The 24463-nt window shown below is 38.8% G+C and overlaps 1 protein-coding gene across 3 annotated transcripts in view; it reads right to left on the bottom strand.

Annotated features, from left to right (window-relative positions):
- Positions 1-4908: 4908 nt before the first annotated feature.
- LOC149311407 (DNA primase large subunit-like) overlaps positions 4909-24463 on the bottom strand; it is a 113001-nt gene continuing 93446 nt past the window's right edge. For all 3 annotated transcript variants that reach the window (XM_089528564.1, XM_089528565.1, XM_089528562.1), the window contains exons 11-14: positions 22690-22816; positions 18927-19009; positions 14108-14176; positions 4909-5431 (exon numbers count right to left, since the gene is read on the bottom strand). In XM_089528564.1, the coding sequence (XP_089384690.1) occupies positions 5204-5431; positions 14108-14176; positions 18927-19009; positions 22690-22816 (507 nt within the window). In that variant the 3' untranslated portion in view covers positions 4909-5203. The remainder of the gene's footprint in view (positions 5432-14107; positions 14177-18926; positions 19010-22689; positions 22817-24463) is intronic.

The following is a 24463-nucleotide window of genomic DNA, read 5'->3' on the forward strand; positions in this document are numbered from 1 at the left end:
CATGAAAGGATCTCTCCAATGTCACATCAGCCATTTGGATCATGATGATAAACAGTTCAATACAAAGTAGCACACTATTGCAATTAAAAAACTGCAAGGGAGCACTCACACTTTAAAAGACACTAAAAGCAAAAAATCAGCCAGATCTTACTCCCTATTTATCAAAGTGCCTGCAGCTTCTATTGGATGGATGATGATGAATGTAAGGCTAAGAAATTACATGCTGTTTGGGCCCTTTCCACCACAGGGATCTATATTGATTAGAAGATATAAGACCTATTAAAAGTACCCATTATTGTCTAACCCACATTAACCATGGAGTCTATTTTATAGTTCACGAAAGCCTTTTTCCAATTCCACCCTCGACGTCTCATTGTGCTTATGTGGGCACATGGGAAGGGGAGAGCATTTTAAGGAAACGTACATGACTCTTAAAAGTTTAATTGATCTGGGGCTTTAACTTTACTGTTATTTCTGAATTGTACCCATTGGGTATATACTGTAAGAAAGAAGCTGGAGGCATGATCTACCTTCAGTTTCTGCAACCTGGTGTTTTTCTTGATGTTTTAAACTACAACTTCCTTCATCCTTGGACACAGGTTTTGTACCCTAGGATTGCTGGGAGTTGTAGTTCAAAACCAATTGGGGAGCACTGCTGTACAAATTGAATAAGTCAACTGACCATATCAAGTACAAACCACCCATATAAAAATTGTCAAATACATACAAACTGTATTAAAGAAAAAGAAACTTAGGCTGCATCCACATTGCAGAAATAATCCAGTTTGACACCACTATAACTGTCATTTCTCAATTCCATGGAATTCTGGGATTTGTAGTTTGTTCTGGCACCAGAGCTCTCAGACAGGGAAGGCTAGATGTCTCACAAAACTAATTCCCATCATTCTATAGTATTGCGCCATGGCAGTTAAAGTGGTCTCAAACTGATTTATTTCTGCAGTGTGGATGCAGCCCTAGCACACTAGTGCTTTCATCAGACGTCTTTCCTGTTCTTTTCCTCATAAAGTGTCCGCTTTAACTGGAAAAAGAGTGATTTTCTGTGTCTCTCATTGGTTAGAACCTTGAAGAAGAAAGTTCAGTTGTCCTCAGCCCTTCCAAAGTGCTTTGTCTTTAAATTTGAAAGGTTTTCTCAGCTGGGGAAAGAATGTAAAATTCAATGTATTTGAATATTTGCTGCTTGACATGTCTACTCTGCACATACCTGTCAGTATACTCGGATTTTTAAATGAAACCCCTCTCCTGCCATCAGATAGGCTGGATATCTCCCAGTAAAAGGCCAACTGCAATATCTTTTGAACAAAAGTTGAAGACCTTTCCTTTTAAAAAAAAAATCCTAAATTTTTTAACTGTTCTATTTCATCCAGTCGATCCGGGCTCCTAGTTTTATCTAACTATTGCTGCTATTAGAGATTGCTGCTACTCCTAAGTTTACCATATAGTTTGTTCTGAGTTTTCTGACTTGAGATCTTGTTTGAAGGGCAGAGATTTCATTTCTATAATAAGCAAATACATTCTTGGCTGAATTCATTGGTGTCAACTCCCACTATCACCAAAACAAGGAATGCTGTTGTCAATAGAAACAGCAAGAACTCAATGCTAACATTCTGACCCTTGATTTTGTGTATTTTAATCTTGTGTCATGACAGGCAGAAATGAATTCCAAATGGTCCTTTGCCTTTGAGAGAGGGGGGAAATGGCCTCATTTCTGTGACATCAGAGTATCATTTAGTGTTCCAGAGTTTCCTCATATCCGCCCAGTGTTACTGATCAGCAGCTCAACATTTTGTTGTAAGCAAGAAGAGTCAAGCATGCCTTCTCTTGGGAACAACTGATCTCATTCTCTTCTGTTTTCCAAAAGACTCCTTTTCTGGTGGCACTCCTTCAGCTAATGGCAGCCCAGGCATGAAATGTTAAGAGGCCGGACAAAAAGCAGCGCTGTTTCTATCTGCATCACAAACGTAGGTTTCCCTTTCGGGTGCCCAACTGAAGCACAGACAAAGTCAAAAAAGATTCTTCTGAGGCAACCTGCCAAAGAAAAAATGGAAAATATGACAGCCCTTATCACCCCGCTGTTTTCTACTGCATATTCATCAAGGACAAGTAACAAGCTATAGGAAGAAATGGCCAGGTGCCACAAACCTCTCTGGAAATTCTGTATTCTTTAAAGCATCGTGACAAGCATGGTTTGCGATTTTTACACAAGAGGGAGCAAGCTGTGAGAAAGGGAAATGGAGAGGCAAAGCTTTGAAAAACGGAGTTTTTAACGTGGCCCTGAATGTTGGCAGGCACAAATGCAAAAAGGTAGTTTTATGCTGCAAGAAAAAGAGCTTCTATCAAATAAATGGGAGAGAGATGAAGCAAACAAGACACGGTGTCTAATTCAGGAACTGTCAAGGTGCATAAAAACAAATTAATGGAGACACTATGCTATACAATTCCAAAATACTTATCAGGTAGTATCTTTATTAGGCAGACACAAAAGGTGCACATTTTTGTTATTTATAGAAACAACCAACACACATGATGCTTTACAAAATATAAGGGGCATATCATTATTCCAAATAGAGGAGACAGAGGAAGAGAAGCTGTAAGTCCGGCATTCAGAGGAAGAAAGGGTGCTTTTATTTCTTAACACAAGAATTTGTGCTTCTATTTTTTACATGTACTTAAGGCTTAATCTCTTAGAATAAAGGACTCTCTCAAACCACGTAGAAAAGGTGCTGTTTAAAAAAGAGGACTGAACAAAAAATATTTTAAAGTTTGAGTGGACTATATTGTTTATTTTGCATCTTAGCCATAAAGCAGAAATAATAGAGATATGCACAGAGGCTATTTCTGAGTCCTGATCTAACGATTGTTTTTAGTACATGATGCTGTGTGAAACTGTCCATACAACAGTCCCTTGGATGCGCAAGCTGGCCTTTGTGAAAGAGAGGAAAGAAGAAAGTTGCATGGCTGACCACACGTGGCGGGATTACAGCATTTTGTCAGCACAGCATTTACATACTCTGCACCGCAGAAACGCTGAAAAACCACTGGCGCCACACCAAAGGTGCCCTTTTCCCGGTGCAAAAAGGAGCAACTTTCTGCTGCTTCTTTTTGCACCAGGAAAATGCTAGGTTGGAAGTGTGATGTGCGATTGCAGCAGCCCCAACCCAGAGCTCAAAAGGGGCGGTTTTAAGCCGCCCCTTTAGCAGTGTCTATTTTCAGCCTGTGTCTTTGGCTCAACTAAAAGTGATGGACATGTAAATTCAAAATACAGTAATATCAAAACACATAGGTCAGAAGTTCTTGTTTATTTCTATACATCAATAAATACATTTGTGGTCTTCTTTTAAAAAGTGGGGCACAAAATAGGGAATCTGGAGCTGGACAAGAATCATCAGTCAAACCTGACCAAGTTGAAACCCATGTCTTGAAGCCAAAATCTTGAGCATAGTGAAAGAAAAATACTACCCACAGTAGTCAGCATAAGAGCTGCATATGCTCATTAACTGTGGAAGCATTATAAGATACAGGTCAAGAGAAAAGTACTGATAAAACACACTCAGCACATGTTTGCTTAGTGCCACTTAGCTTCTGCTCACATTAGTACTTTTTTTTCTACTTGGTGGTAGCAACAGTATCTTCTTTAACATGCTTTCTGTTTCTTTGGAATAATTTGATCTAGCAAACCACAAACAGACAGACATCATTCCTCCATGAAGCTGAAACATGACGAAAAAGTATCTGGGAGATACTTTTACGGCACACGTAGTTGCTAAAAGTTCATTTCAAGGAAAAAGCTTCACATCCAGTTCAATGCTCACTACTTTCTAAATCTTTCAGTGCCACCATTGTGAAGACCAGTAAATATATTGCCCTGAATAGGCAACAAGGAGACAGTAATTTCACCATTTAGGAGCTGCACTTAATGGCTGGCTCACTGAAGCATTACTTAAGTGGTAACAGGAAAATAAGCTAAACCATGAAGCAGCTGCACTACTAATATATTTAAATGCTACAGGATCTCATCAAGGGGTGCAGTCCTACTGAAAAAGTATGCTGCTGGTGGAGGAGGATTTAGGATGTTCTCAAAAAAGTACTTCCAGCTGCGAAAGATTTCTTACTGAAAAACACAACAGTCTTGCAGAGCAGTGGACATGAGGTCTTGGAGATGTCTCATCAGCAGGGTCACCAAGTGTCAAGATCAACATGAGAGCCCTTAACAACAAATATGTCCATTCAAAGGGAATTCCCACTGAGTTTACTGAGGATTACTCCTAGGTAAGTGGTTACAGGACTGCAGCTTTCAATTAGAGCGCTTCCTTTCAATAGACAGTTACTCTTTGAGTTTTAATTCTTGATTCCCTAAAACTAATGTAATTCTAATCCAGTATCAGAAAAGCAGATCACCTTTGAAAGAAGATTTCTTATGTAGCCCTTCTTGACATATGACATCATTAAAATGGTTAATTTTCTGTCATTGTTAAGTATTACATTATTAAATGTTCTCCTGAGCATTTTATCAAAAAGAGTGGATAGCACCCCCTTGTCTTTTCATGTATGTATTTTGTTGAAGTTTCCAGGGTTTATCTTTGAATGGTTTAACCTGAAAAATTTTCTTAGTATGTTTTCAAGAATGGATATGAAGTTCGTTTTAAATTACACTAGCTCCAGTCCATTTGCACAATTAAGTGTAAATGGACTAAAAACTGAGTTTTGTCTTCAACAAGCATCCATTGCTACTTAAGCTAGGGGAATAAAGCTTATCTATATTTCTGTTCATAAAGCAATTATGTACTGAATATAACAGCTATAGCAGGCAAGGCCTAGAAAAACCAGACAGTATTTGAATTCTTCTGTATTTCACAAGTAGTTTTATTAAGAAAAATATTGGAGAGGAAGGGGAAAAACAGCATATCAGAGACCACAAACAAGAAGGGATAGGAAGTTAAAATGACTGCTCACAGAAATTAAAAAAAAAAAACCTCTTTCGCATTGCTGTATGCAGCCTATTCTTTACTGTTTCAATGTCAGAAGAGATTACTGCTTTTCAAAACTGATGTATACATTAATATTTAAATACAAAATGCAACAGGCTTGCTTTCAACATGATGATGGCCAATAATTCTCAAGAGAACAGCTTCAACGTATAGGGAGGAATAGCCAAAGTTGTGCTGCAAAGGGGGGGAAATGCGCCTTAATCTTCAGTAAAATAATCCTCCAGCCCTTCCAGGTCCATTTCTTCTGGTGTAGTTGAAGAAGAGAGAGTTGAGCTTGTAGTTACACTTTTCTGGCTGGTGTGATTTGGCTGAGCGTTTTCAGATAGCCTTTGTTCTTTTTTTATTTCCTTGATGCCACCAAGCAGCTGCTGACTCTCCACAAAATATTGGTTTGGATGGTTCAAAGAAAACCCAATGTCACTGATCTACACAAGAAAAAAAGGAAAATAGGAATATATTTTATTACAGCACTTCACAAACTCTTAGGGTGGAATCCCAGTAGTTTCCCTCCATTTGTGGCACAGCAGAACAAGGAGGGGAGCACTTTTCAGCTGTTCCCACTCTCGACTTGCCTCTTACCCACCCACCCACCTGTTGTTCTGTGCCTTCAAGTCATTTCCAACTTAGGGTAACCCTAAGGTGAACCTATCATGGGGGTTTCTTTGCAAAATTGGTCCAGAGTGTTCTTGCCTGTGCCTTCCTCTGAGGCTGAGAGAGTGTGACTTGCCTAAGGTCACCCACTGGTTTTCTGTGGCTGATCAGGAATTCAGACCCTGGTTTCCAGAGTGACAGTGCAACACTCAAACTGCTACACCATGCTGGCTCTCTCCTACTTCCCACAAAACTGCTCTGCAGAACTATACAATAAAATTTCACTTGTTCGACCTGTGAGACAGTCAGCTTTCACAAGATATTAGTTCAGCCTCTTTGAAATAGTGTTCCATTAAAGCTGCTAAGAGCTAAAAGATGTTTTGATATCCAGCTACCCTGTTTTGCTGCAACAAGAACTGAAATGAAAAAGAAAAAACAACTCAAACCCTAAAGAGATGATAAAAAAAGTGGCAAAAAACAGGCTATAATTCAAAGAACCCACTACACAGACAAGAGTGATGGGAACTACAGCCACTAATTTTGTTCGGTTTTCTTTTATTACTATTATTATTTCTTTAAGTGTAGGAGTAGAAGCAGTGAAAGTTAAAGTAAAAGCTCAGATTGTATACTCACCCCTTCACACAGTGGCTTGCTCAGCAGAATTATGTTGTGGGATGCCCAGAGAATAGACTATTAAAGGAATAGAAGTCTGGCTACTAAATTATAGGGGTGGATATGTTGCCGTTTCACAAAGAGATGTGCCCCTACTTTTCTACTTGGACTGGGGAAGAATCCAAGCTCAACAAAGTGGGTTACGATGGCTCCTAGCAATGCTGAAGAATTTTGTCAGCATTTCGCAACCACTGGTTTTAGCAGTTTGTTAAGTATGGATATCCCTCTCCCTCGTACAAACATATGTGCACATACACTGTGGCAATACAATACGTGAAGGAGTGTTTTCTCTGAAGCTGCCTTCGGCTCTAGAATGCCCTTCCAAGAGAGGTTAAAATGGTCCCCTCCTGGCTGTCTTTGCATCAGCAGGCAAATATTTTTTTTTCATTTTGACAGTCTTTTGAGGTTTGAAAATAGGTTGCAGTACTGTTTTTAACTGTACTGATTTTAAATTGATTATAATTATTTGTAATTGGAGGTTTTAAATTTTTTTAACAATATTAAGCTCTGAATGTTAATGTCAACCTTTTGTATGTTTTAAGTACCATCCATACTCGACCTTATGTATAGGTCGAGGGCAGGGGACCAAAACTATGGATTTTGATATGACTCGTGCATAAGTTGAGAGTAAACGTCAAGGGAATGTAACAAAGGACGGAAAGGCCAAAGAAAAGAAAAAAATGCCAAAGCACTTACAAAATTCCAGCAGGCATAACTATTTGTACTCACATTAAAGGCTGGATGGATGAGAAGGGAACTACAGTAAATGGTGGCCAGGAACAGGCAGGGCTATGAAAATTCATATGTGTCAAAATGGAAGCAAAGGCAAGAATTAAGGTACAGTGTTAAGTCTTTTCAGAAAAGAAAGCACATCCTTTTTTGATGAGAGTGGCAAAACACAAGAGCTTAAAAGAAGCTCTGACCTCCTTTACTCGCTCAGTGCTCCTTTGAGGGGAAATGCCAAAAAGCCGCCACCAGCGCTACTTTCCTGCCCAGGCATTCAAAAAGGCTAGAAGCAGCAATGCTACAGAGACAGCAGAGGTGGCTGGTACTTCTTTTAGGTTCTTTTGGGACAGAGTAAGCTCTTACTTTTTGTCCCTCTACTCAGAGAAGGGGATGGTTCCTTTTTTGAGAAGAATTAAGGTAAACTACAGTACTTGCATTGACCTGTAGATAAGACTGGGGAAGAGTTGAGCCAGGTTTTTTGGGTCAATTATTTGCCAAAAAAAAAACCTTATACATGAGTATATATAGTATATGGTGTTGTTTCAATATGTAAGCCACTTTGAATCCATAGGTTTTAGGGGGAAAGAGCCAGTGTGGTGCAATGATTTGACTACAATTCTGGGTCCAAATTCCTGCTCAGTCATGGAAACCCATTGGGTAACCTTGGGCACATCACATTCTTTCAGCCTCAGAGGAAGGCAAAGGCAAACCCCCTCTAAACAGATCTTGCCAAGAAAACCCCATGATAGGTTTGCTTTAGTGTTGCCATAAGCTGGAAACAACTTACAACAACAAACAATGAACACAACAACAAGAGTATCTCCTCTTCCTCTTCTTGTTTGCTGAATCTGAAACCACAGAATCATAGAGTTGGAAGAGACCACAAGGACCATCTAGTCCAACCCCATGCCATGCAGGAACTCTCAATCAAAGCATCCCCATTGACAGATGGCCATCCAGCCTCTGTTTAAAGTGCAAGGGGCATATTTGCAGCGTCATTTCCGGGGCGACACGTGCGGATGCAATGCATCCAGCACGTAAAGATGGCGGCGCCCGTGTGTATAGGGCGCCGCCATCTTTACTCCCCCGTCACGTGCTAGGGGTGAAGCCGGTATGGACGCTAGGTCCTCGGCCAACCCCTAGCACGTGACGGGGGCATATTAAAGGCCCGTCTATAATGCGCCATGCAGTTGGAAGAAACTACAAGGGCAATCCAGTCCAACCCTCTGCCATGCGGGAACTCTCAGTCAACAGTCATCTCTAGGTATGAAAAGTAATTTGTTATAATAGGTTTAACCACTATCTAGATGTAATGGTTTACTCACTTCAGTTAAACATTACACTCATTTAAAGTAATTACTATTGATGTTCAATTGATAGCTATCCAGGTAATTTCGTGGCTGTAGGGGACAGATAAAAATCATAATCAGTATATGTGGAAACTGGGAAGAGTGGTGGAGGATAGGGTTCTTGGAGATGTCTCATCTACAGGGTCGCCATGACTCGAGATCGACTCAAGGGTGGATGATAACAACAACAACAACAACAACAACAACAAACCAACTGTTAGGAATAGTGTTTTATTCCATGCTGACTTGTTGAAACACTGTTAAATAAGCTAGAACATATTGAATGGAAGAAGCAGAGATAACAAAGCATGAAACCAAAGAAAAAAATTAAAAGGTGTATAACCTTTTAAAAGGTGTTGAACCAGCTATGCGGAAAGGAAGTCAAAGGATATTAGACAAAACCTATAGTAAGATGTATGTTTGATATATGCTGCTGCTTTATTTATTATTATTTTTAAGCATCACTAGACTCCACTACAATCTGAGGGAGTTTGTTCCACTGTCAAACAGCCCTTACTGTCAGGAAGTTCCTCCTAATGTTGAGATGGAATCTCTTTTCCTGTAACTTGCATCTATTGTTCCGGGTCCTGTTCTCTGGAGCAGCAGAAAACAAGCTTGTTCCCTCCTCAATATGACATCCCTTCAAATATTTAAACAGGGTTATCATATCACCTCTTAACCTTCTCTTCTCCAGGCTAAACATCCCCAGCTCCCCTCATAGGGCATGGTTTCAAGACCCTCCACCAACCAGCATAACTGCAGGCCACCCATCACATGCCAGCATAACTGACTTTCAGATCTATCTTCTAGCTGTTTTTATGCAGTGCTGAGTTGTCCTCTTCCCTTAGCTGTCCTGAGCATGTCAAATTACCAATTCTACATTTCAGTATAAGGAGAGGAATAAATCCCTGACAGTTTCAGAGATCAAAACTAAGGCTCTCTACTAACAAGTCATAGTTGGAAACATTCATAATCAGAAGCCTGCTCCTACAAAATCCCAACACAATTGTGCATCCTACATTTAAAAGAGACTATACATCCTTTCTTTCTTTCTTTCTTTCTTGCTCATTAGCACAAGCTATGATTAAATCAGTTTGCTTTATAACGAGCCCTAGTTATTTTAGTCCAAGGATTTCACTTTATCTGTAGAGAACAAGTCATATACTTTCATGTACATTTCTATAAAACATTGATAATGCTAAGGAGATAAACTGAGGCTGCCCTTTAAAAAGAGAGTGGTATATGCATTTTGTTGTTGTCATTTTTAAACTAGTGTTTAAAATGCTATGTGACTGATAACTATTGCCTCTGGTTATGAAATCCCCCCAAAAAGTAATAATAGTCTGTTGAAATAAAATCTGAAACTTTCATTTAACTCAAAAGTAATTCCTCCCCCAACAACACTAGATCAGATAAAAGCAAAACAAAAGCAAATAAAACCAGAACTATTTATTGTGCCATGTAAAAACCAGCAAAGCTTGTAATCTAGAATGACACAGAGTAAAGGATGTAGAATTGAAAAATAGCTCTCTGTTTCATTGGCTTCATATTTCGTTTATCAAATCTTCAAAGTTTTCCTTTAATTCTGTTCATTCTAAGTGGTGTCTTTCACACAAAGCTTGGCATCTGTTTGGTGTGGTATTGTTTGGCTTTACAAAGAAGCTAAAGCAATGATGTTAAATATGTGCGATCTTGGGGTTTTAATCAAGTGGTGGCATATGATATGACAGGTGATGATGAGGTAAAATGGTATTACAAAAAAGCCACATGGAATTATTTTAAATATTGTATTTTCTAGTACCATTTATATACTCTTGCCTGCTTCCTCAAAAGCTTGCTCTTTATTGAGATGTGACCACCAAGAAACTGAAATGACAACCAGCCCTTTCCCCTTACTAACATAATCAAGACAGATATTTTTCAAGAAAAGGAAGTCATTTAGAAAAAGGACTAAAATGATTAAATAATCATGACATGAAACACATTGGTCTTTGGGAAACTACATTAAAAGTGGCATTTCCCCTGAAAATAGGGGTGTGTGCATCAACCAGTTTTAATGGCTACAAGGCTAACTAGACCACTTGCAATTTAATGGGCTTGACAGCTTACTAAAACATTTTAGCACATCCATTTTATTACATTTATTAAGAATATTGGCTCAGCCAAATCATTCATGATAGCAAAACATTTATAGCTATTCAAGCACAAAGAACATGTTTATTTGGATATAAATACACCATTTTATCAGTTAAGTAAAAAAAATGTGTAATTGACATATAAAAATGAATGGGAACTTTTGCTGCAGTATGTCCCAAATGAAAGGAATGATTAATCTCCACTGCTTGCTCCTACAAAACTGCACTATTTACCTTCCCTTCACAGAGGCCATCAGGATCAACTTCCCTGTGATAAAAAGAGGGGAATGCTGGTAGTGAAGCAAATAATTATCACTGGCTTTAAAACAAACAATTTAAGCTGCAATTCAGTATATGTATCAATGAATTCAATGGGATTTATATCTGAATAGACATGACCCTAAAGACAGCCAGTGTGTTTGAGCACTGGGTTATGATGCTGGAGAGAAGAGTTCAAGTCCCTGCTCAGCCATGGAAACCCAACAGGTGACCTTGGACAAGTCACACACACTCAGCCTCAGAGGAAGGCAAACCCCTTCGAATAAATCTTGCTAAGAAAAATAATCAGAAACGACTTGGAAGCACACAACAAAAACAAGACATGAGACCAAATCCATTATTATACTCCTCTTCCTCTCCCTGTTTTTTTAGAAAAACAGCTCTGGAGGATGTTCCAACATGGTTTTGGAAGTGCAGAGCTAACAAACTCCAAGAGCTCATACACACTACATAATTATAGCACTCTGATTCCACTTTAACTGTCATGGCTGCATCATATGTAATCCTGGGGTTTGTAGTCTGGTGATTTAATTGATTTAAAATTGACTGGAAATTGACTGCCGGAAGAGATAAATCTTTAATACTGTTTTAAATGCAGTCAGCATTTTCATTAGAATCTAGGTTCATTAGAACCAAGGCCCTGTTCACAGTTGTGGCACAATGTATTTTTAATTGTGTGATGTACTTTAACATACTTTACTCCACCTCAACCCTTGAGGAGAGGTGGGAAAGAATTTGCTATTTTTGTTGTTGTTGCTTGTAACATCCACAATGAACCTGTCTACCTATATTAAAGGCTACGTATAAAACAAAAATCAATTGGTTGTTTTTTTTATATTGCATGGGTATGAAAAATAGCATTTGACAGTTTCTTCTACATTTGTGAATATGCCTTACCATTTCTACTTTAACTATGGTTCACACACCCCTCTTCTGACTCTACAATTCTATGATTCTAAGTGATCTGCTATTTTTTAATCTTAAATTAGCCATTCTGGATACTTTGATAATTAAAAGGGGAATCAAAATGTTTTAGAGTAAATAAATAACAATGATGAACAACTCATCACTGTTACATTGTTACAAGTAAAACTATTCCATAGGATAGAATGGGAAAGTACAGACTTTCCCTTTGAATGTTTTGAAAAGCACTCTTGTATCAAATTTTGCTGTTGTTTTTTCCCCCTTCTTAATATATTTGTGAATAGTTTCATTCAGCACCAGGAATGAAAAATTCTTCCTAAATATAGAAATGAACCACAGTTAAAATTTAATGCAAAAACTAATGGCAGTGCAATGAGGTCAATTAAAAACAAAGTTATATGACCAACACCCCCCCCCCCCCCAAAAGAAGTTTTCAGGAATAAGTAAAGCATAGTATCAAGAATATCCTGCCCTCTTTCCAGAGGATCTGAGGATTCAGGAGAAGTATGCTTCAGAGTCAGAGATTACAAAAAAAAGTTGTTGTTGTTGTTGTGGATGTTGCTGTATGACAACTTCCAGAATTCTCCAGCCAGTAAGGCCTTCATACATATTTGCTGGAAGATTCTGGAAACTAGATTTCCCACTCATGATACAGGCATTTGATCTGACCGAGAAGAGTTTGCTATGTTTTTACTTGACATCAACTTCAGCTTTAATAAACTACAGATCTCTGATTATTCAAGCATGCTCAAAAAGATCCCTCATTGGAGGGATCATCCCAGACTCTATGGAGCAGTTATGCAAGTTTCTGGTATGTTTCCATGCCAATCTATTCAACAAGGCTCTGGCACTACAATGCACTCGCTGGGAATGTATCAATAGCCGCTGGCACTACTACACTGGCTCTCTTTCCAAACCATGCCATTTTATTACGATACATGTAATTACTTTCATCCCAGACCAAGAACATGAAAATTCAAAAATAATACACAATTTATAAATATGACTTTTTAAAAGAGACAACAGAGTTATATATATACAATTTAATGAGTTTACCATGCACACACAAATTTTAAAATATCTATATAACCAGAAAAATATACTCAAAATATACTCACAAGTGTATAAGCTACTACTGAGGGGTTAATTTCCTGTCTCTATCTCTCCCATTGGGGTACACCAATGCTCTGCTTCCCAATCAGAAATCAGAAAAGAGCCACTGAACTACGTGAGTAGTTTAACATGGCAGCCACCACCTGTTATATTATTTTGCTGGCCCAAGAAGAACTGTCTCTTCCCTGCCTATGTTAAATACAGGACAAGATTTTAGGCTGCATCAAAAAAAGTATAGTGTCTAGATCAAGGGAAGTAATAATGCCACTCTATTCTGCTTTGGTCAGGCCCTAGCTGGAATATTGTGTCCAGTTCTGGGCACCACAATTGAAAAAGGATGTGGAGAAATTGGAGCATGTCCAAAGGAGAGTGACTAAAATGGTGAAGGGTCTGGAAGCCATGCCCTATGAGGAACGACTAAGGGATCTGGGGATGTTCAGCCTTGAGAAGAGAAGGTTAAGAGGTGATATGATAGCCCTGTTTAAATATTTGAAGGGTTGTCATGTTGAGGGAGGGAGCTTGTTTTCTGCTGCTCCAGAGACTAGGACCCAGAACAATGGATGCAAGCTACAGGAAAAGAGATTCCATCTCATCATTAGGAAGAACTTCCTGACAGTAAGGGCTGTTTGACAGTGGAACAAACTCCCTCGCAGTGTAGTGGAGTCTTCTTCCTTAGAGGTCTTTAAACAGAGGCTGGATGGCCATCTGTCAGGGATGCTTTGATTTGAATTTCCTGCATGGCAGGGGGTTGGACTGAATGGCCCTTGCGGTCTCTTCCAACTCTATTATTCTATGATTCTATGAGGATTTGGTTATCTATACCATTCAATTTGGCTCCTCTCTTGTATAAAAGAATGTGTAAGTTTATATGTATTTTTAATCAATTTTATGTACTGTATTTTAAAAAAAGTATGAAGCTCATTCTACTTCTATTAAAATGATTTGGAGGGGAGGCCATGAGTAGACATCCAATGTTATTGTTTTATCTACTTCCATTTTATCTACTAGGACCAACACAATCTAATTCCATATGTACAAACCGTTCTGCCACAAAACAAAGCTACATCACTTTCAACATATCTTGTTGATTATGAGTACTAAACAATTTGCAAATGCAAATTCTCTACTCATACAAGGAACCAAAGACAGCTGCTATATAATCATTAACTGAGCATAATTAACAATGCATGGCAGTACATGATGAATGTGAACAACAGAAGGTCTGAAAGTTTCACACTGTAATTCCCACAGTCTTGCTAGAGAGAAGAAACTAAATGATTAAAAAGAAAGAAAGAACTAAACATCCACTCACATCATGTGTCCATTCAAAGTATTTCTGACAGGCCAGTTGGTAATGCATTCCTTTCACCAGGTCCAAAATCTAAACAAGTCAAAAGGGATTAATAGATTAAGAAAAAAATATTTACAACAACAATGTAAATGTTCTGCAGCAGGAATGTATTATCTTTATTTGTTATGACATAACTAGTATGTAATATAATAAAGGATTCTATATTCTATACTAGTCTTAGAAGTTACAAGGTCCCAATACTCATAGAAAAGTTTCCCTTCCCTTACTGTAATAGCCAAAATACCCAAAGATAGCTTTCACTTTCACAACTGCAGATTTCACAACAAATGTTGTAAAAACAGAAGCAAAGAAAAATGAAGGGCAGTGTATTGGTAGCACTTATTGTCAGAATAGCTATCATAATTCAACATTTCTTCCATCATTTTGAACAAAACCTTAGCATATGAGTGACTGAAACGTGAACTATTCAGGCATGTTGTTGCTATTTGTTTTATGCATGACTTGTTCTTACATGTGTGGCAATATAAGATTATGCTCACCATTTAGAAAAAAATGAAGCAAATACAATAATTTACAAAAGAACTTGCAGAAAGCAGTTTGTTTCAACCCTTGTAAGATCAGTCCTCAAAGTAAGTTGTCTACTGATGCTCTTCGGAATGAGAAAGAGAATTGTCTGTTTTGAACTCCTATTAGAAACATCTTTCCATCACTTGTAAATACAATTTGCTTTCCAATTCTACCTCATGTAATCTCTTCTGTCCTGTATAAGCACTCATTCTTATCAGTAAAATGCAATGCCATTTCAAAATTTAAGTTGTATGTCATTTTTCTCCTGTACCGTTATATAATTAAACTGTATATTTGCTGCTTATCAAGCATAGTAAACCTCTGGAATGGGGAGATAGCCTCAGCAGAAAGAAATTTTTTGAAAAATGCAAATTTCCAACTCCTTTTCCAAAGGCTGACCTTTTTGTGTCAAGCACAGCAATAAACTCAGCACAAATCCCTGCTGTCCTCATTATTGGAGGCTGCCTTATAGTTATTGACAGATGTACAAATAATATTTGCTGAATATATCAAACCACAATGCTGCCAAAGAAGTGCTTACCAGGTCTGTTTTGCTGTTACAAGCACAACTGATTAACTGTCTCCCTTTCCTGTCACTTCCTGTTAAATATCATGTAAAAACAAGTTAACACGCCAAGAGAGTGTCAAGTCTGACCCTGTCTCTGTGCTTTTGAAATGAAACCGATAAGAATATTTATTTATTTATTTTTTAAAAGCCTTGGTTTTGCATATTATAATTGTTAATGCAACTACAAACAAAACTGAAACTGTACCAAGTAGAAGATTATGAAAATTAGGATGCATATAAGATAGCATGTAGGAAACTAGTTTAGCCTACTGTAAAAATAATGGATGCAACAGTGAAAATGTTAAGCTTGAGTAACATGTGGCTTGGCTCATATGAATGACAGGCATTTTAGCTAAGAGAAGCTTTTTCACACTTTTCTCCATGTTCCCGACAGACCTCTTCAGATGCTAAAGGGAAATCGAAAAGCAACCTGGAGTACAGTGTGAGCAGTTGCTCTTAGGACACACACACCCTGCTAAGTGCAATATATAGAAGGAGTGGGGAACATGTTGTTGAACTGCAACTCCTAGTAGCCCTAGCCATCACACCCAATGGTGATAGATGACGAGAGATGCAGACTAAGAACATTTGAAAGGCTCACACTCTCTATCCTTTATATGTAAAATAGTGAATTTTTCTGAATTTCTCATCTCCCTGCCATTGCCACTCATTCCAGGCAATCCCTCAATCCTCAGTAATATCTTTTGAGGCGTGCAGGTTGTTATAGGAAGTGGGTGAGCTAGGAAAGTCTCAATAGATGAAACTCACTTATCTCTAGATATTAGCCACTAGAACCAAATTGTAGGGCAGTGGTGGCGAACCTATGTCACACATGCCAGAAGTGGCACTCAGAGCCCTCTCTGTGGACACATGCTCTATCACCCCAGCACAAGTTTGCCAGAGTTTGTTACTAGAAAGCCAGAGAAATGTGGCACTTTGTGATAAACAAGTGGGCTTTGGGTTGCAGTTCGGGCACTCGGTCTGTAAAAGGTTCACCATCACTATTGTAAGGTAATGTCACTAGGCACAGGCTGAAAATGCTTACTTTAAGCTTCATAATCAATGAAGCTTGCTTTCAACTTTCTAATTCATTAGCTCAATATCAGTTTGAAGCCATTTTTCAAATAAAATGGTTACTCCAATGCTTAAACACTCAATCTTTCCAGGAAGGACTTGCTGGATTGTATCTATTTCTAACCTTCCTTTTTATTTGAAAGGTGACTTGAAATGTGTTTGAGATGCAGCTACTGGAACATATTTAGAGACATTTTCCTAGTTCCAGGTCAGACTCTTACCACCTCAGTGTAACTTGACTTGTTCTTTAAGGGCTTTGCAAAAGACTGTCATTTATTTGCTTACCTGAGACAATCACCTTTGTTCTTTCTGCAATTTATTTCTAATCTTCAATTTCAAAAATTCAGAGAACCTCAACTTTTTATACCTCACAGGGATTTAACCTGATAGTATTTTTTCAGAAAAATTACTCATTTTAACCTGCTGTTAAGGTAATTGAGAGAATGTTCCCTAGGCAAAGAGTTTTCAAACCTAGTGATATCCACTACCATGAAATATTACATTGCTCTATAAAGAAAGAATCTACATTAGCTATCCTGCAAATAGTATCCATTCCCATACAGAAAGGCATCTTCATGCTTTTTTGCCAGTTAGTACTGCGTGGGCAAGAAAATGGAAGGGGAATTATCACACCTCTCACAAGGATTGGTTTAACACAGTGTAGGAAATTATGGCTTCACTGTGCATTACTTTCTAAGAAACATGTTTAGGATTAGGGGCTTAATGAAGCATCTTTAATGAATGCAAAAGTTAAGCCTTTAGGATTAGAGAAAGTGTATGCAGATGGTAAACTGAAGTTCTCCAATGAAACGTTGCCTAATCTTCAGTGGACTACCTAAGAGTTGCTGATAAAACCCTCTCTGTATGTTATGGAATCATAGAATCCTAGAGTTGGAAGAGACCCCAAAGGCCATCCAGTTCAACTCCTTGCCATACAGGAACTCACAATCAAAGCATCCCTGACAGATGGCCATCCAACCTCTGTTTAAAGACCTGCAACATGTGAAAAGAACAGCTGGACCATTCCCACCAGCCCCATGGGTAGATTTCCCAATCTTCATCCCTGATATTCATGCAAAATGAAATGTTGGCAAGGTGAGCCTATGTGTTTACATTCTTGTTCCAAATATTAAATATGTGAAGACAAAGGAGCAGGAGGTACACATAGGAGCTACCCTATACATTTACAGTATAAGACATGGAGGGATGACATGCAAATAGCCATCCAGTGTCACCTCCTTTTTTAGATTTCTCACAGAATGGTGAACAAGGATGCCCTTGGTCTGATCATGCAAGGCATTTGTTACTGTCTTAGATAAGCCATAAAATCACTCTTAACACATATTAATTATGCCTACAATAGCACAAAGCTGATAGAGAGTTATTCAAGAAGATTCACAGCTTATAAATGCTGCCAAAGGTGCTTCCGTCAAGTATTGACTCAGGGTGGGGGTGGGGTGGATAGATATGCAACCAACAAGTATCAGTTTTCTTTAGTCTACCTGATTTATGTGACACAATAAAAAATATTGACCATGCTGTGTATCTTGTGTACATGTAGTGGTGATTCAATTAAATCCATTTTAATTTTAGGTTGAAACCCAACCAAATATGGAAGAGCCAAGGATGGGAAGACTGGCGTAAATACCTCTGCAAGTATTTCTGTCATTAAAGCAAGGTGTTTGGCATACAGCATGGATATCACTTCCTTTTACCTAATATAATAAGCTGCACTTTTTTCCTTGCTGTTTTAGCTGTAAATTTTTAATCAAAGAAACCCTACATGAATAGGGCTCACTCAGAATGAAAGAAATTTTGAGAAATCTGAGGTATATTGTCCTATTATTTCACTGACAACTGCAAAGTTTTGTTATGTCCCTGTTTGTATTTAAGCATTTTATAGAGGGTCTAAATCTTAACATATATTACAGAAGAATTTAAAATATGGGAGTGTAACCCTACACACCAGAGATGAAAATCATCCATGTGCTGTTTGACTACAAGTCCCAGCCGTGCCTAGCCAGCAGAGCCAATGTTGAGGAATGCTAAGAGTTGGAGGGAGCATGCCCCCCAACCCCAATATACATGTCTATTTCAAAGTAGATCCCAATGAACTTAACAAACTCACTTCTGAGCAGATCTGTTTATGGCCGTTCAGTAAAATAAAGTATTTATAAAGCAAACACACATGTGGATGAATGGATTGTTAAAACTGCATATCATATTGGACAATTAATGCATACTGAGGAATCTGTGGCCTGCAGAATCAGCTCACACTGTCACACAAGATTTAAAAATTCTCCAACATATTGTCATTAACTCCTACTTTCATTAAAACACATGAAGTTATAAGAAGCTGCAATAAAGCAGAACTGTTCTTTGTCCTTGATGAAATACCAAAAAAGGGTATTATAATAATGAGAAACTGAACCATCAATCTCCTTGTCAGCATTGTGAAGAGAACAGTTCGAAGGGGTGGGGGACCCTGCTGAAACAGACTGAAGAGATATTTTGTATGCATTGTCACACATTGTACATGAGAATTAAACTAAATTGAAAGGAAATGTCTGATGCCACACTACTGAAGTATGAGGAGAAAATATTCCCTACCTGACTGATCCCAGTAGGAGGGATTTTATATGACTGGAGCTTCTGCTTCAGCAACTCAGGATCACTGTGGCGGAATGGGCACCCTGCAAACAAACAAGCACACAAACAAGATTATTTACCCAGGCATTGATACAACACCACACTTGATATGCTGGCTAAGCCACTCCTAATTCTTTAACAGCTTGTTAATATATATTTTTTTAAAAATTAATTGCCCATGTACACCATTACTATATTCTTTTTCTAAATGACTAGTTCACTGTGCAGTATAATGGCTCTTCTGGCTCAAAAAGTTATACAGTGAGCTAAAAGTAGAAGGCTAAGGTCCAAAACACAGTAGAGAAATAATCCAGTTTGAGACTGCTTTAACTGCCCAGGCTCAATACTAGGGAATTCCGGAAACTGTAGTTTTATGAAACATTTAGCCTTTTCTGTCAGAGAGCTCTGGTGCCACAACAAACTACAATTCCCAGGATTCCCTAGCATTGAGCCAGGGCACTTAAAGCAATCTCAAACTGGATTATTTCTGCAGTGTATTTTGGACCTAAGGTTCTTGCTAATTTCGATGGAAAACATCCAAATGGCTTCTTTGTAAATATGAAAATTTATTCAAAAAATACTGTAGCTACAGAAACCTAAAATTAATCAGTTTAGCCATGACAAATAACTGTAAAAGAATAAATATGTTATTAAAACAGCTATACAGGTTCACCACTGGGAGAGGGGAGTTAGTTGCAGGCAATGTTGTTTACAAAATAGATCCATGGAGAATAAGCTATATGCCTCTGAATACCCATTACTGGCGAACATAAGCAGGCTATTATTACACTCCTATTTGCTTATGGGCTCCCCACAGATATCTGACCAGTTACTCTGGGAACAAAATGCTATATTCAGTCAGTGGCGTCACTAGGGTTGGCGTCACCTGGTGCAATAACTCATAGTGTCACCCTCTCCGTTGACCTCCTCCCACACCACAACATACAGAATCTTTAGTAATGTTTTTTGTACTAATGTTACTCAAAAATCATGATTCCCATGTATAACTGAATGTAATAGCAATAGCTGCGACATGAACGACTAGCAAAATTAAAATTATACCATTAAATTACAATATGATACACACAGCCTGGATGTATTTACATGTACACAGTTTTATGTGGCTAAAGTGAAAATGGTAAGATGTGATGTTTTTAAAGAGAAATTTAAAAGAATTTTAAAAATATTTTTTTTAAAAAATAAAATTTAACGTTTAATTTAAAAAAAACAGGGCCTCTCCTTTCTCCTCCCACTGAGCCTTGTGCCACTCACACCATCTCTTCAGCGTTTTAAAGGGACACAGGCGAACGCCACAGCTCATTTCTGCCCAAAAGTAGATGTTTGGGGAGTAGTGGTGTCACCCTCCTTAGGATGCCACCTGGTGTGGTCTGCGCTCCCCACACACCTCTAATGCTGCCCCAGCACTCAGAAAATCTCTGGTCTAATCTACCAGGGCTCTTACATTCTTACGTTGGACTGTTTGCCCCGAAGAATACTGTAGCCTAACGTTTTCACTGGGATACTTGCTTTTTTAAAAAAAAAAAACAAATAACATTGCTTAGCTGGTAAACTAATCATAAGCTAAGCAAACCTGAGTTCATCAGATACTTATGGTTATGCAACTGTTTAAAATAAGTGGAAAGGGTTATTATATGTCCAAAGGAGGGCAACTAAAATGGTGAAAGGTCTGGAAACCATGCCCTACGAGGAACGACTTAGGGAGCTGGGGATGTTTAGCCTGGAGAAAAGAAGGTTAAGGGGTGATATGATAGCTCTGTTTAAATATTTGAAGGGATGTCATATTGAGGAGGGAGCCAGCTTGTTTTCTGCTGCTCCAGAGACTAGGACCCGGAGCAATGGATGCAAGCTCCAGGAAAAGAGATTCCACCTCAACATTAGGAGGAACTTCCTGACAGTAAGGGCTGTTCGACAGTGGAACACACTTCCTCTGAGTGTAGTGGAGTCTCCCTCCTTGGAGGTCTTCACACGGAGGCTGGATGGCCATCTGTCGGGGATGCTTTGATTTGGATTTCCTGCATGGCAGGGGGTTGGACTGGATGGCCCTTGCGGTCTCTTCCAACTCTATGATTCTATGATTCTATGACCTTACAACACTTTTTAATGGTTCTCTGGCAAAAGGTATCCAAGCTGTACATCCCAGTAGAAGAACATGAATGGTGATGAGGATAATAATAATAATAATAATAATAATAATAATAATAAGCTTTATTTGTGACTCTGTGCAAGTGTAAAACCCTAGGTGTGATGCACAGAGACCAGAAAGAATTGTTATTTACCTTATTTCCAGCATCCCCTCCCCACCACATAGACTTACATTCCTCTAAATACAATTAACAAGCAAGAATTAACTGACTGAGAATAATTGGAAGTGAGACTAAACAAGTCATTGTAAATGGCTGGTGACTTTCTGTGGAACAGATTTCGGAAATGAAATGTACAGGTCTTGTAATCTGAGTCAGTCAACCAAATCTAAGGCTGATGCCAAACTGCAGAATTAATGCAATTTAACACTGCTTTACCTGTCATGGCTCCAACCTAGGAATCCTGGGATTTGTAGTCCTGTGGAAGATAGAGGGTCTTGGAGAGGTATCATCCATGGGTTCGCCACGGGTCAGGGACAACTTGAGGGCAGTTAACAACACTAGAGCTCTCTGACAGAGAAGGCTAAATAACTCACAAAACTACAAATCCCAGAATTCCATTACAGGGAGCAAAGGTAGTTAAAACCAGTGTCAAACTCTGTTGACTTAAGATTTCTATGCAACATAAACTTGAGTGTGGTTTTTTGATATCACATTACTGCTTGAGATAAAAACCACAATATCTGCAAGATAACTTGTTTTTCTATATCCCTTTTTTAAACATTTTTATTAAACATTTTAAAAACATTTTAAACAGAAACATAACACAATACAAATCAATTATTAAACATCTACTTAGTTTACATTCACATATTTCAGTATCAGTTCCATCCTTTTAGATTATCTTCCAAACTTCCAATGCTAGCAATACATAGTGTTACATCTAATTCCTTCAATCTGTTCTTAAATTAAAGAAAATACATCTTAATTCTACCTTGTACAAAAGGATTAATATTGGTTATAATTATATATGATTCATCAATTAATCCAAAAAATTCAAATGTTACCATTATACTCCACTGATTACTTCCATTATTTATTATCTGTTCCCATTGTTTTACATATTTTGCTAGATTTCCATTTTTTATATGCCATCTTGAGACAAGTCAAAGATGTGCTCTTTTACCTCATTAGTACTTAATTCTAGAGAGATTCATAAGATTCAAAATATTTAATATGATTCATGAGAGCATTCAAGAAAAATCAAATGATGAATTGCTATCTAAGACTGTATACACAAAGAAAAAAGTACTGAGGAACTTTGCTGTTTGTCTTGAGACATCTTAGGGGAGAAAAAAGTAAAAAACACAGCAGCAAAAGCAAGATGCACTAAAAAGCTCGGTGGAATGCATATTGAACTGCTGCTGAATGACTCTCTCTTGCTTGACCTAGTTCTGTAATAAGACAAATCACTAGAAAAGTAACAGCACACTAGGCTTGACATTGATGACTGGCATAAGCTACAAAACTAACTTCTGCCAGTGTTACAGCCAGCCAATCAGTTGGTTTCCAAAGCCGCTGGGTTCCCACGCATTGTGAACATGTCAGGTGTAAGCACTCACCATGATAATCCCCTTGGCCTGGTGGATTGGACATGATAATTTTCATGCAGCTGAATGGAGTATAATCAGTTCTCTTGCCTTCTTTTCCATAGCTATGCCGGATGTTGTAAGCATATCCTTTGTCAAACTGAATAGTGGAAACATAAAAGAACAATTGCTAGTTTATATCTGAATTGCACATAACCTTGGTGGAGGGAGGGGGGCAGTGTCAATAATTTCAGCTACTATGGAAGAAGAAATATTGGGATGTTGTGTGCTTGCATTTGTTGAATGTCTTCATGCTAAAGCAGGAAGGGAATATTAAAATTATGTTTCGCAATAACTGGGACTCTCTTTGTAGTGAGTTACCCAGTAATTGGAAATCATTGTAGCCACTTGTCCTTGCAAATTGATTCCTCAGTTTTCTACTGTTATCACTTCTTCAATTGGACTTATTGAAAAGAATCTAAGGCGCGTTACAGACGGGCGCAAGAGGCGCCATCATCGCGTCGTGATTACGCGCGAGGGCTGGCGCTTCCGGACACGCCTTGCCCCTCGTGCGTAATCAATACGTCAGATGGGCGCTGCCATCTTGACGTAGCAGATGCTCTGCGTCCGCACGTCCCAACCCGGAAGAGACGTTGCGAGTGCGTGCTTTGGCGATTTCCGCGCTCCTTTTTTGCAGCGCGGAGGAGTCGTGCGGTTTGGCTGCTGTGGGCTTTCTCCCTGGTAAACAGCTGAAGAATGGCAGCTTAAGGCCTCAATCAATTTTATGTCTCTGCTAGAATAGATCCATGGAATCAACACCACCAACACTTAGACATGTTGCATTGATTCAGTGGATCTATTCTAGTTGAAACTAACAACTAGATTTAGGCCTAAGAGGTGTAAAGTCCACATGTGATAATGAGCTTCCTATAAAAATAGGTGCTTCTGATATGTTTAGGGTAAACTTCGCGCATGAATGAGGAAGTTACCAAATACTGTATTCATCTCAAACGCTGAACCTTTGTACATCCAAAGTAAGTAAACATGTTTCTCTTTCTATCTTCTTACTAAGCTGATGAGGTACCAGCCTTATAAGATTTCATCACGGTTTATTCCATTTGTTGAATAGTGTTCTCCATTCCCACAGATGAACATTTTCTTTGAGCCACTGTATTCCATTAGACTAGGACACAGTCAGGAGGCATAGTGCAGCCCTCTACAAGTTGCCAAGCTGTAACTCCCAGCACATCTCACCATTGGAAATTCTGCCTAGGGCTGATGGAAGTCGCCATTCAACAACAGTTGGAGAACCACGTATTGCCCACTTCTGTCTTTCATGATGCACTGATTGAAAAAGTTGAAATAGCTTCAGGGAAAGAGAAGGAATATATTCCTTTCTTGCCATATAAGTTTGCATGATCCAGTATTATCTACATAGGAAATTCCCAAAGGACCACTATTCTTAAAATACTAACATAATGAAAAAGACAAGTACAATGTGCAAGTGCACAAATGTTTCAACAGAAACCATGGCGGGATACAGACGGGCAGGGGAAATCGTCTTGGAGGTGTATTCTGCTGAATACGGAGCCTCCAGACCGCCCGCCCCGGGGGCGTGCTTCAGGTGTCGGGGCTTCCACACGGGGGGCAGTGAAGACGCCTCACCTGGGTCCGTTTCAGACCCGTAGCTTCTATACCGCCGCCTCGGAGGACGCTGCAAAGAGAGAGGCAGCTTCCGCACGGGCAGCCCAAACCGCGGCTTTTTTTTTTCTTTTGCCGCATGAGAAGTGCGCAGCTGCGGCACTCC

This window comes from Sceloporus occidentalis, unplaced genomic scaffold (genome assembly GCF_023333645.1).
Source record: "Sceloporus occidentalis isolate IW3139 unplaced genomic scaffold, rSceOcc1.0.p SCAF_6, whole genome shotgun sequence".
Taxonomy (NCBI): domain Eukaryota; kingdom Metazoa; phylum Chordata; class Lepidosauria; order Squamata; family Phrynosomatidae; genus Sceloporus; species Sceloporus occidentalis.